The sequence below is a fragment of the Pseudochaenichthys georgianus genome, chromosome 13 (assembly GCF_902827115.2).
Source record: "Pseudochaenichthys georgianus chromosome 13, fPseGeo1.2, whole genome shotgun sequence".
NCBI lineage: Eukaryota > Metazoa > Chordata > Actinopteri > Perciformes > Channichthyidae > Pseudochaenichthys > Pseudochaenichthys georgianus.
This window is the reverse complement of record NC_047515.1, coordinates 31,179,278-31,193,621: the sequence shown is the minus strand read 5'-3', so window position 1 is coordinate 31,193,621 and position 14,344 is coordinate 31,179,278. Positions and strand designations below refer to the sequence as shown.

Here is a 14,344-nt window from a genome sequence, read left to right as displayed (position 1 = left end):
TCATATAAGTATCAGGTTTCATAGAGCCAAGCATTTCAAGTGCTACTCAACTGGCTTTAGATAAGCCAGTCCTTTACTAGTATATAAGTGCTCTGTTAGCAGTTCTTTGTTAGTAATTCTATCGCTCGAGGTGGAGTCGAAAGAGATGAGTTTTCAGTCTGCGCCGGAAGGTGTGTAAGCTATCTGCTGTCCTGATGTCAATGGGGAGCTCATTCCACCATTTTGGAGCCAGGATAGCAAACCCACGTGTTTATTATGGCTGATATTCAGGATAACGATTGGATCATTTTATTTTTTCCTGGAACAAATTTACCAATGGAAATTGTACGACAGGTGTTTCATGCACATTCAATAACAAAACTGCCTCCATATGTGTTACAGGTCTATCATGTCTGACATTCAGAGGGACAACAGAGTTGTTTCTTTGAGCTCAAGGGCTGGCATCAGAAACTCTCTGGTCACCATACTGGATCAGCTGCAGCGCTGCCAGAAGTCACTCAATGAGTTCCTGGAGGTACACACACACACACACACACACACACACACACACACACACACACACACACACACACACACACACACACACACACACACACACACACACACACACACACACACACACACACACACACACACACACACACACACACACACACACACACACACACACACACACACACACACACACACACACACACACACACACACACACACACACACACACACACACACACACACACACACACACACACACACACACACACACACACACACACACACACACACACACACACACACACACACACACGTGCATTTTTTCATGCAAAGACTACATATTTACCACATGAATGGTAGGAATCACAACTCTTTTTATCGTGTGTTTTTCGCAGGAAAAGCGCTCTGCCTTCCCACGGTTCTATTTCATAGGAGATGATGATCTGTTAGAGATTCTCGGTCAGGCAACCAACCCAACTGTAATCCAGTCACACCTCAAGAAACTCTTTGCAGGTCACATCTGTTTTGTTTTGTCCTTCTTCATTATTGTCTCCTCTTTTCGGTTTTCCTTTCCTCTGCTCTTGTATTGCTTGTATCATAGCATATCCTGACAGTGAAGATAATTGGTGTGTGTGTTATCCTCGCAGGCATCCACAGTGTTGTGTTTGATGAGCAGTGTCAGCACATTGTGGCCATGTGTTCTTTGGAAGGAGAAACCGTGCCTCTCAGAAACCTAGTACGCATCTCCAGCCTCGTGGAGGTAAAGTCTATGTGAATTGATGTTCTGTGTTGTATGAAGGAGATAGATAATAGGTTGCAGACTCTTCAGCTTTGCATGTTTATGTTCCTTCGAAATCGAGCATACTGTATTGATGTTTTAATAAAATTATTGTTTGTGGTTGTTTACTTTGAACTTCTTCCTAGATGTGGCTAAGTGAGCTGTCTGTGGAAATGAAGGAGACTCTGAAGCACCTGCTGTATGAATGTCTGTCAGCAGGGAAGAAAGGGAACGTGGACCCCTCACGCTACCCGTCACAGGTACACACACACACACACACACACACACACACACACACACACACACACGCACACGCACACGCACACGCACACCTAACCCCAACCAACCCCAATACTTTACTCAAGATGAGAGGCACAGTGTCCGTAATATGTGACCCAAGATATGAAATAACTGAACTGTCCTTTAAAGCATCATATCAGTGTCAAGTGTCTGAACCATCTTTTTGTTTGGTTTAGATTCTGTGTCTGGCTGAGCAAATTCAATTCACTGAAGATGTGGAAAGAGCTCTAAAAGAGCAGAATTTGCAGCAGCTGGAGCTGGAGCTCAGTGCCAAATTAGAACACTACACTACGGTGGACACCAGCTCTGATGATCAAGCTAATGCAGGTACTACTGTCTCCGCTTGTCTGTATGCATTAGTGAATGTATGTGTGTCCTGGTTCTAAGACAGGGGTCACTTCAATGTATTGACTTGCAAGACATTAACTGTAGCTTTCCAAGTTACTTGCAGGGATTGGCTGCTTTTATTAACCACCAGAGAGAAACCACATGTTTGTTTTTACTCATCTTTCAACATCTTAATGCACCCTAAGTAGGCTATTGTATGCTTACATGTAAGCTATAGCAACATCAGAAGAAAATATACGAGGGCTATGTGACCGATTGATAGGAGATGTCTGACCTCTATTGACTAAAATAAATACATTTACCTTGATGCATTTCATACATGTGGAATATATGAAGTTAAATGATGACATGGATGGTATGAAGAAAATAGTTTGTATGTGTAAACTGGGTGTGGGTTAAATATCTACACACACTAGGTTCTGATTTTTATAAGCTATGTGTATTCATTTTAGTTTTGTTCTAGTGCATACGCAACCTTCTTACCATATTCTTGAATGTCCATAATTTAAGAAGTAATTCAAAATCAAGATGTTTAAACATCTGTGATAAAAATACAAACTCAGACATGCTAAATAATGTTCAGGGTATTGTTCTGTTCTTCAACCCCCCTTTTATATTTGCTATATTTGTTTGCTAATCACATTCCTGTTGATACTAATCTCCCCAAATTGCCAATCTCTATAAACACTTGTGACTTCCCACTTGCCTTTTGTTCCACTATCAGACTCCCTCATGTGTTGGTAATGATTTAGCTCTGATCAGCATCTTGGTTGTTACTTAGGACTGAAGGATCATGCTCTTGTGTGAATCTGTTGATAGGACTAGAGAGGCTGCAGAGGGGCAGATGCAGCCGCTGTCAGGCTCATTTAATGTCTCAGGGCTGGATATAAAGCTACATTAAACATGACAGCAGAGTTTTTTTTTACAGAACTTGAATTTGTAAAAAGGACTTTTGAATTCAAATCAAGGTTTCTTATTCATGCGTGAGATGAAAAGCTCTTACATAACTCTGATAGTGGCATCATTTCACGGTACATTGCTACCAAATTCCACATTTCTGTGTCATGAAAACGTATCTGTGATAACAGTGCTTGTTTCACTCGCACCATGTGTGACTGGTAGCACATTTTTCTCATCGGTTAGTTTGATTTTTTAAACTTTTCTAACATAATTGTAAAGTATTTCAGCAGTGCGCGGTGATGAAGGTTAGAATATTTGTCGATAAAATGGTTTGTGTTCCGCCTGTCTTGCATTCAACCCTCCACACTTGAAATAAAGCCCACTTTCTTGATAACATCTCTTTAAATGACTGACTTCCTAAAACAAACAGGTAGAGGCTTTGGAGTGGCAGCATTGATTAAAGTGACTAAAGTAATGGCAAGAAAGATAATCTAATTACCCAATCTACACGAATGGGCCATAAACCATGGTGGGGAGTGTGAGTGAACTTCCCTTTGGCACACAGACAAGACAAGATGGTGTTCATTTGGCAAGGTATTTTAATGCTTCCTGGGCTGACATCACTGAATCATTTCTACTGAACATACAAAGCATTCAAAGCGCCTACCTATTACATCTGTCCCGTGTAATTTACGGTATGCAATCCCAACTTCAGAGCTGTACGTGAAAAAGTACAGTGAAGATTTATGATTCAAAGTTCCAAGCCATACATCTTGCATATAAAATCCTCCTACTTTTGCTGGAGACTGGCAGTCGAACACAATTCACTTGATTTGATATTGGCCATTAGACTTGTCATTTTGACTTTTGCATATTTGTATGCATAAATAAACATATTGAGTTTGGATGAGCACAAAGATATCCACAACAAACTTTATCTAATATTCTTTTGTATTTAATTATTTAGTATTTTTATTTTACATTTATTTATCAGCCGTAACATTATTCTATTTTTAAATTTACAGAGGGAATTTAATGGTTCAGAGTACCAATCACAATTTTCTTCAAGATACATTTTTTTGGTTTTGCCTTTATTGGAGAGAAAGGACATATTGACCGATATGGGGGGGGAGAGAGGAGACGACATGCAGGAAAGGGCCACAGTTGGGACCCTGTGTTTGAATGGGACGCCCCTATATTTTGACGGTTTATCCAGTTTGTAATATTGACTTTCCAGATGAATCATTTTCCTAAAATGTACGTTTATAGAAACAGGTCCTGTTGTCCTCACCAATAGTAACTGTTCTGCATTACGACTTGAAACAGCTTCCCTTACAACTGTAGAGATGCTGATTTTACGATAACATAAAAGCTACTGCCACTCCGTCAGCTTACAATGAACTCCATCCATCTATCCACAGCATTTAAAATCAAGTTGGTTAATTGTATCTTTTTACCAATTCCACCATCCTGATATTCTGACATGTCTTCCTGTACAGAGTCCAGTGTCCTGCAGTTGAAGCTGAAGGCGTTGATTCTGGATATTATTCACAACATCAGTGTGGTGAAGCAACTGAACCAGGCAGGGGTGACCAGCGCTGATGCCTGGGCCTGGAAGAAGCAGCTCCGCTTCTACATGGGAACAGACAAAGGCTGCCTTATACATATGGTGGACGCACAATTCAGCTACACATATGAATACCAGGTTCGTTGGCATGTACATACAACTGTATACACTCACCAAATGGACACAACTGGATGTTTCCCGGGCTGCAGTTAAGCTTGTTTGAGACTTAACTTTTGATCAGTTAGCTGTTACTTTAATGAGTAGATATCAGCTTGATTAGTATTCAATCTGCAATGTCTTGAAAGAGAGGAAAGCAGGAAGCCTCTCTAATTAAATTGACGAATTGATCAATTTTATTTCAGATGGACTTGCTAATTCTCTGATTCACATTCACGATGCACATTTCAGCCTTCTGTGACACCCGCTATAAACAAATACTGTGCGCATAATTTAAATATTCTTACTGCAATTCCTCATCAAATACATATAAGGAGCGCAAAAGCATAAACTCTGAAAAGACATACTGTCAACTGTACAAACTGTACCATACTCGTGTCAGTGTACCCATTCACGCTTTACCTAACCCAGTCCATAGTTATACATTGATTAATACATATACAGTTCTTTAATCATTAATGTAGTAATCTAAAGATCTTGTTTAAACAGTGATTGGTTACCACTATCAATTAAAGAACTGTGTGTCCCGTTCAGGGTTTCACTAAATATGCTCCACTTCCTATCTTTCACCTTTGGGGGGCACTGTTTATGCAGAGATGAAGAGCACTGAAGATACCTTGCTTTATTCCCCCTCTGCAGAATCTTCAAGATAACACAAGCAAGACTCACAGTCTCACTCATTCTCATTCTCTGCCTGTTATCATTTGTTTTATAATTCCTTCCTTTTTCAATCCATCATCTGTCTGTTTGCCTTTCTCCTCCAGTCAATTCTGCCCCCCTTCTTTTATCCCTTTCCACTCTTCCCTCACTCACCATATCGTTATTTCTTTCTCACTGTGTTTTTTTTGTCACTTGATTTCTCTCTGTAATGCTCACTTTCTTCTCCACCCTACCTCTCGTGTCTCCCAGGGGAATGCGGCCAAGCTGGTGCACACCCCGCTGACTGATAAGTGCTACCTGACTCTGACCCAGGCCATGATGATGGGACTTGGGGGGAACCCCTATGGGCCTGCTGGCACGGGCAAAACGGAGTCGGTGAAAGCCCTGGGGGGGCTGTTCGGACGCCAAGTGCTGGTGTTCAACTGTGATGAGGTATGAAGAGTTCGTAGAGAATATATACAGGGTTAACATCTCAGCCTAAATTACAAAAGTATGCTATAAATGTCATACATATCTAAATGTATTTCCTTTTTAATAACACACCAACAAGACTGGTAATGGAGAACACATGAGAAGGTGTCTTCTCCAGTTTTACATTCATCTGTGTTTCAGGGCATCGACGTGAAGTCAATGGGTCGGATTTTCGTGGGCTTGGTGAAGTGTGGAGCGTGGGGCTGCTTTGACGAATTCAACCGCTTAGAGGAGGCAGTGTTGTCTGCCGTTTCCATGCAGATTCAGGCCATTCAAGACTCCCTCAAACATCACAAGAACTCATGTGAACTGCTCGGGAAGGAGGTCAGAAAATAAGAACAGATTCAGACAAATATTTCAGATGCTAAAAAATTACTTACTATCTCTCACACTATCTGTCTTTAGGAACCAAGGTGGTTACGTCATTTATCATGAAGCAATCAATGAAGCTATCGAATAAACAACAATGTGAATAACGTGTTCTCCTTCTCTTTATCCTTCAGGTGGAATTGGACCCAAACTCTGGGGTGTTTATCACATTAAACCCGGCAGGAAAAGGCTATGGAGGCAGGCAGAAGCTTCCAGACAACCTGAAGCAACTGTTCAGGCCCGTGGCCATGAGCCGGCCAGACAATGAGCTCATCGCTGAGGTCATCCTCTACTCCGAGGGCTTCAAAAGCGGAGAAGTGCTGGGACGCAAACTGGTTGCTATCTTCAACCTGGCAAGGTAGAAATTGTTTGTCTTTTTTTTGTTTAATTGGAGGTTGAGGTTGGATGATGTTGGGATATTCTTTTTCATAAATAGACAAGACATATATATCAAGAGTACAGAGTATTGATTATGTAGATGGTATTGTGAACTGTGTCACCAATCTGGTCTTTAAATCTGTGTGGACTCAGACTACAGGAGTTTTAACGCAGCGTCCACACGGCGGCGTGCGTTGAAGCTTGCCGGTGGGCGTGTCTGAAACTCGACCAACAACCAATCACATGAATCTCTAGCCCTGGACACACAAGCACGCGGTTTGATTGGCTAGATCATGTACTGGCATATGATTTGATTGGCTGACGCTTCCGTCGAAGCTTCAAATTTGAACATTGCTCAACTTTTGAAGCGAGCAACGCGAAGCGACGGAACCACAATGCAGTTTGGCGAAGCGTGACGTCACCTCATTCAAAGTGGAAGGGAAGCAGATATACATTATGGAGAATAATGTTGGCATGTTTCACCCCAACTTTCTGTAGTAGGATAATACCTTGCAGTGAGAGGTAAAACATTTGGGCCCAAAAATAGTACGAACCAATGTCCCATTTTTCATAGATTATCAGGAGGGGTTAACATGAATAAATCTGCCTAAAGCTCCAAAGTGTTTTTTGTTTGTGAAACCAAATGATGCTGTTGAATTGATTTGAAATGACCCCTTGGCCACTCAAATCTATTGTAATATAGGCCTTTTGATGTTATATATATAAGATATGATCCTACATTCTAGCCCTTAGCACTACAAACAGTTCAGGGTGTGTGATTATGTGTGAAAATGTGCCTTTGTATGTGTGTCCAGGGAGCTGTTGACTCCCCAGCAGCACTACGACTGGGGTCTCCGTGCTCTGAAGACGGTGCTGAAGGCCTGTGGCAGTCTCCTGCAGCAGCAGAGGAGGAGTCAGGACAAGGACAAGAGTAAGACCCCCCTCTGGCTAATTTTTTATTTTGAGCTACAATATTTCTGTGAGGCTTTTCCAATAGTGGAGAGTGACAGCAAAGTAAGGAAAAAGAGAGTGCCTTTTTTGGCCATGACCTCGACTCACTTTCTTTGCAGTAACAGGATTTATTGAGTACAATATAAGGAATGATCTTCAATAATTTGCCATCAAGGGCTGAAATGGGCAGGCTCTCATTCCAGCCAAATGAAGAACTAATTGATCTCTTATCCATTCATGCTTTACTTGAGAGATTCTGCCACTACATAAGAAAAAGCTTACTTCCACCAAAGATACAGTGTCTTCATTTTTCCATCAAAACATTTTGTGTTGTTTGACTTTTTCAGAGGCTGTGCCAAGTTACATTTTGTAAATGATTTATGGCATTAAAGTTATGTTTCCGTCCTGATTCAAGACAGCCTTCTCAGGAATTAATGGACCACAAAACCAAAATAGACTTTTTAGACTGTCATGTTATATTATTTGTAGCAGACAGCCAAAGTGTATTAACATATCAACGTTTAATATCTACTTTTATTACATGGCTTAGTTGAATATAAAATAAATAAAAACATTTTCTAAATCTATAAAAGCAATTCAATTAATATTGGGAGTCATGTCGTTACTTTGTTGAGAATGTGACCATGTAATAAGCGGGATAATATGCAGCGAGGCGGTCATTATGGGGAAAAGAACAAACATTATCCCTTACGTGATGATTTTCATATTCACATATTTATTATATAACAGAACAGCCAAACTGATTGTACTGTGATATGTTGACATTGCCTGTAATGTCCACACTGTATTTGTTAAAGTAAAGTGTTCCAATACCATTTACTTTTAACCAAATTTCAAAAATGTGCTTTTGTATATTGGATGAAAGTGCCTCTACAATGTGTCCCCTGAGAAGTGCACTCGTAGAAAGCTTGACCTGAGTGATAGAAAGCTAGTAACCTGATGAAAAGGATTTAAGGATGAGGTAGAAGTGAAAATGCATCTGTTTTGAGACTCTTATCCTGTCCTTTACCGCCTTACAATACAAATTGTTTTCATAATCTGTGTCTTCATTTGTGGATATCTCTGAAAGTCAGTTTCAGGAGATGAAGAGTGTATTTCAACACGGATTGGATGTATGGCCCAGCACAGTACACCTGCCGCTGTCCTTGTCTTCTAAATCCTCTAATTCAGGCACGCCATTAACTGACATTTACTCCAAATCCCCTCACCCCCCTTAAAACGTTTATTCCCTTGGGCTTTTCACTTGCCTGTCCTTTTGTCCTTCTCCTTTCTCTCCTTTCCAAACACTTTGCCAGAGTTCTGTTGTTTACCTCTTCAGGCTCTCTTTCTCCACCTCATTCCGCCTCCTTCTGACCTCTTAGCTCTCTCTTTTCCAGAGCTCAAAGCGCTTTACAAATACACATTACACACATGTAACGGTCATGTACTGTGGACAGTACCCACAGGAGCAAATGCAGGTGAAGTGTCTCGCCCAAGGACACAACGGCCTGACGCAGTGGCGAGTTTCGAACTGGAGTTCCCCAACGCCCCCTTGATCTGATGATCAACGCACAGCCCACCGTGCCACTCCGCCCCGGCCTCTGCCTTTTTCTTCAACCTATCCCCCCCCTCTCTCTCTCTCTTTTAAATCCATCTGTCTCATCAGCAGCCCTTTATCTCTCCAACACACACACACACACACACACACACACACACACACACACACACACACACACACACACACACACACACACACACACACACACACACACACACACACACACACACACACACACACACACACACACACACACACACACACACACACACACACACACACACACACACACACACACACACACACACACACACACACACACACACACACACACACACACACACACACACACACAGTACATGAACTTTCTGTCTGTTGGATGAGTCCCTGAGGTTTTCTTGCGTTCGTGTGTGTGTGTAGCTTGGCCAAGTGTTTCTCTCTGCTACGGATAAAAGGCCAGCGACTTTGGAGCAGAGAACAAAAGTATCGACAAACTCTTCAATCATGACAGGCTTTGGTAATGAGCACTTTTGTAACTGGGTGAGAGAGCAAAAGAATAATGACTGGACAAGTTCATTATCATTTAACCTTTTGCTTTTGTGGTTCTTTATCAAGCATTGCCTCTACTTGTGCATCAGTATAAAACTATTTGATATATTATTATTTTAGTATTTTGTCAGGACTCTCATATTTCACATTGGAATGGTACAAACATCTTTTTCATGTACATGCAGTTCAGGAGAGCGGTCTGGTGGTGCAGGCGTTGAGACTGAACACCATGTCCAAGCTGACGTTTTCGGATAGCTCCCGGTTTGATGCTCTGGTCAGAGATGTCTTCTCGGGGGTTAATTTCACCGATGTGGAGGACCAGAGTCTAATGCAAGCGCTGGACCAAGTCTACAAGGAGGCACGGCTCGAACTTATTCCCGGCCAGGTGTGTGTGTGTGTGTGTGTGTGTGTGTGTGTGTGTGTGTGTGTGTGTGTGTGTGTGTGTGTGTGTGTGTGTGTGTGTGAAGACATCCAAGCACTAGCCAATTATACACCTGATGTTCATGAACTCTGACCAGTTTTTGGGAAACACTTTTTTTCCTCCCAAAAAGTATTCACTTGAGACAGTTGAATAGTTTGTTAGAAGGATGATGGAAAACCCTAGAGGAATTGCTGACTGTTTTTCCATCTCTGTGTAGCTGAAGAAGGCATTGGAGCTGAATGAACAGCTGAGACAACGCATGGGTGTAGTCATCGTTGGGCCAAGTGGAGCGGGGAAGTCTACGCTCTGGAGGATGCTCAGGGCCGCTCTCAGCAAGACAGGCAAAGTAGTGAGTAACAGGGAAACCGCCTACACTATTGTTCATTCACTGATACATGATGTACATTTAAAATGACAATTGTAACAAAAATAGTATTCAAAATGCTATAAATGTACATTTTGTAAGACGAACACAATATACATGATTATTTTTCATATAAACGATTATTTAAAGCATTTATTCAAGAGTTTATAGGTCAGTATTGTCCCTATCTTGTGTGCCATCTTTAATGCTTTTATGCTGTGTTTTTGTAGGTGAAGCAGTACACAATGAATCCTAAAGCTATGCCCAGACAACAGCTGCTGGGTCATATAGACATGGACACCAGAGAATGGGCTGATGGCGTCCTCACACACAGTGCCAGGAGTGTTGTCAGAGAACCACAGGGTAAGACATCGCTCCATTAGCGCTAATAGGTTACTTATCATCTGTTTTGCTAACCCAGACTTTAGATAACTGCAATAAAGTCTATATTAAATGAAAAAGTCAGGGTGAACCAGTAAACTCTACAAGGACTGCATAAGGTAAACATTTAGGTGTGTACTCTTCACTGTCTGTACTGAGATTCATGTACTGTATGTATCTAGAGTTAGAGATATGTGCTTTTGTGTTTTCTAGGGGTGAGCTCATGGATTGTGTGCGACGGCGACATCGACCCAGAGTGGATTGAGAGTCTCAACTCTGTGCTTGATGATAATCGGCTGCTGACCATGCCTAGTGGAGAACGCATCCAGTTTGGACCCAATGTTAACTTCCTGTTTGAGACTCACGACCTTAGCTGTGCCTCACCAGCCACCATCTCCCGCATGGGAATGATCTTTCTCAGGTTGGTTGGACTGTGCATCTACAAATTCCAGGTTTGCCATCTAGCTCTTCTCCATGTTGTTTTTGATATCCACTTTTCTCTACTCCAGTGATGAGGACATTGATGTAGGGGCCTTGGTGAAGTCGTGGTTGAAGGGACAGCCAGAGGATTGTCGCAGTAGTCTAGAAAACTGGCTGGGAGACTACTTCCAGCGGGCCCTGGACTGGGTCCTCAAACAGGTAACATTTACTCTGTACTGCATCTTAACACTGACTCAAACAAACAATGCTGACACAGTTTTGCTGTGTCGCAATGTTTTATGTGTAAATCAAAAGTGGACATTTCTGTGGCCCTAAAAGATAGCCCTCCATGTATACTGAGTGACCATTGTTCATTCTAAGGACATTGTGTGTCACGAGTGAGATGAATTCACAAAAATCAGCAGACTTTATTAATCATAAACTAAACTAAATATTTTACCCGATTTAGTTTTTTTTGTTGAATTTGAAACCAACTTGTGTATGTCCTTCTCTACTCTCCTTTAGAATGACTTTGTGGTGGAGACTAGTCTGGTGGGTACAGTGTTCAATGGCCTGTCACACCTTAATGCTGTGTCCGAGAGAGGTCAGTTTATCGTTGGTCTTCTCAGGGGTTTGGGAGGAAACCTGAACTTCAAAACAAGACAGGAGCTGGCCAAAGAGGTGAGGACCCCTGTGTGTTTTTCTATGGGCTGAATGTGACTATAAGAATAGTTTACTTTGAGTATTGAAATGTTATCATGTCTCAAACTTAAAAGCTTGTTTCTGAGCTATAACTTACATACAACTAAAGTGATGAGTCATTATTCAAATAGAAATACAGGATATGGCTAGACTCTGAACTTTCATTTAAACTACATATAAAGCATGTAATACAACAAGTCAATTACGGAATCGGTGTTTTACACCGCTCTCGCAATTGTTTTACGTTCAGTGTCCGAAAGAGAATTGCTTCTCAACTTATTCTTCCGATTATGGACTATTGTGATGTTGTCTACCAAAATGCACATAAATCAGATCTTGCTCCACTCAACATAGCCTACAACAGACTTGTTCTTGGTTGTCCTTTTCGTACACATCACTGCACAATATATAACCAACTTAAATGGCCTTCTTTAAATGTAAGAAGACACACGCATTGGCTTCAGCTGATATTTAAATGCATTTATCTTAACTATCCCCCTTATTTAAAGCAGTATTTTGTACCCTACTCACCAATTCATCAAGTTAGACATTCTGTTCAGATTTATTTCTCTGTCCCCTCTGCAAAAAAATTGATTGGCAGAAGAGCGTTCATTTTCAAAGCCCCAACAGACTGGAATACTTTACCTGCTGCTATTAGATCTCTTGCATCATTGGGTATGTTTAAACATGCATTATCATCTCACTTTCAACTGGTCTGTACTTGTTATTGATGGTAAATGGTAAATGGACTGTACTTATACAGTATAGCGCTTTATCCAGTCTTTAAGACCCCTCAAAGCGCTTTACATACTACATGCCGTTCACCCATTCATACTGAGCAGTGTATGTTAGGAGTGGACTAACATACATACACATTCACACACCGTTGGCCATGCCATCGGGAGCAACTCAGGGTTAAGTATCTTGCTCAAGGATACATCGACATGTTGACTGCAGGGGCTGGGATCGAACCCGCAACCTTCTGGTTGAAAGACGACCGCACTCCCTCGCAGCCACAGTCGCCCCCATTAATGAAACTGATTTGCTTGACTGTCTCAAATTGTAATGATTGTATGCATTGCTTGCATTTCACTTAACAGACTGTATGTGGTTTGTCTTGTGTGTCATGTTTTGCATTTTGTCTTTTTGTTTATGTATGTCTGTAAGTTGTTGCTATTGTCGGGACCCCCTTGAAAACGAGATGGTGCATCTCAAGGGGTTTATCCCAATGAATAAATGTCTATATATATATGCACCTGGTGGAATCTTCTCTTATGCCACAGCTCAAAAAAGCTATCAGCCCTGCTCTTAATGGTTGCCCTTGTTTCTTTGTACTTCTATAGTTGCTGAGCTGGGCCAGGGAAAGCCCACCAGACACCAAAAAACCTTTGGATACCTACTATGACTCAGACAGCGGACATCTAGCTGCTTATACATTTCATCGTCCCGACGGTCTCTCGCTGGAACAGCTCTCTCATTCACACACACTGCCTGTTATTGAGACCCCAGACATGCAGAGGGGTCTGCACTGCTTCTCCCCGTGGCTCACCGCTCAGCACAGGCAGCCCTTTATGGTGGTGGGGCCGGAGGGCTGTGGAAAGGGGTAACTACACTCAGAGCACACACATTTACATATATGCATCATAAACTGAGCAGGCATTTGCACACATACTGGCAATATTATGTATATTGAGACACATGGTATAAACACAACATTGCATTTAATCCCACCATGTGGATCAAAATGTATTAAACTCACACAGCATTGTGATTGCTGAGTAACTCATCTAACATTCACACATTACATTACATTGCATTTAGCTGACGCTTTTATCCAAAGCGACTTACAATAAGTGCGTTCGACCAACAACATACAATCTTGAAGAAAACAGAATCATATAAGTACATCAGGCTTCATAGAGCAAAAACATTTCAAGTGCTACTCAACTGGCTTTAGATAAGCCAGCCCTTTATTAGTATATAAGTGCTTTGTTAATAGTTCTATCGCTCGAAGTGGAGTCGAAAGAGATGAGTTTTCAGTCTGCGCCGGAAGGTGTGTAAGCTATCTGCTGTCCTGATGTCAATGGGGAGCTCATTCCACCATTTTGGAGCCAGGATAGCAAACCCACGTATTTTTGCTGATGGGAACTTGGGTCCCCCTCGCAGCGATGGTGCAGCGAGCCGTTTGGCTGATGCAGAGCAGAGTGCACGTGCTGGGGTGTACGGTTTAACCATGTCCTGGATGTAGGAAGGGCCAGATCCATTCACAGCATGGTACGCAAGTACCAGTGTCTTGAAGTGGATTCTAGCAGTTACCGGAAGCCAGTGGAGGGAGCGGAGGAGCGGCGTGGTGTGGGAGAATTTAGGAAGGTTGAAGACCAGACGAGCCGCTGCATTCTGGATGAGCTGCAGAGGTCGGATGGCACATGCAGGTAGACCAGCCAGGAGGGAGTTGCAGTAGTTAACAACACATCCATGGTTGTTGCATATTATTTATAAAGTGGAAGTCCATGTTAACAGTTTAAATAGACAGTCTTCTTTGCAAACCTCATGTT

At 41.9% G+C, this 14,344-nt stretch overlaps 1 protein-coding gene across 1 annotated transcript in view; it reads left to right on the top strand.

Moving 5' to 3' along the window:
• Positions 1-14,344, top strand: part of dync2h1 (dynein cytoplasmic 2 heavy chain 1) — a 131,098-nt gene that overhangs the window by 20,382 nt on the left and 96,372 nt on the right. Inside the window, exons 31-47 of the mRNA XM_071205203.1 lie at positions 382-514; positions 891-1,008; positions 1,143-1,255; positions 1,420-1,533; positions 1,750-1,900; positions 4,321-4,526; positions 5,475-5,657; positions 5,838-6,020; positions 6,200-6,423; positions 7,259-7,374; positions 9,687-9,886; positions 10,140-10,271; positions 10,517-10,649; positions 10,881-11,088; positions 11,177-11,306; positions 11,613-11,768; positions 13,133-13,392. Of these exons, the coding sequence (XP_071061304.1) occupies positions 382-514; positions 891-1,008; positions 1,143-1,255; positions 1,420-1,533; positions 1,750-1,900; positions 4,321-4,526; positions 5,475-5,657; positions 5,838-6,020; positions 6,200-6,423; positions 7,259-7,374; positions 9,687-9,886; positions 10,140-10,271; positions 10,517-10,649; positions 10,881-11,088; positions 11,177-11,306; positions 11,613-11,768; positions 13,133-13,392 (2,760 nt within the window). The remainder of the gene's footprint in view (positions 1-381; positions 515-890; positions 1,009-1,142; positions 1,256-1,419; positions 1,534-1,749; positions 1,901-4,320; positions 4,527-5,474; positions 5,658-5,837; positions 6,021-6,199; positions 6,424-7,258; positions 7,375-9,686; positions 9,887-10,139; positions 10,272-10,516; positions 10,650-10,880; positions 11,089-11,176; positions 11,307-11,612; positions 11,769-13,132; positions 13,393-14,344) is intronic.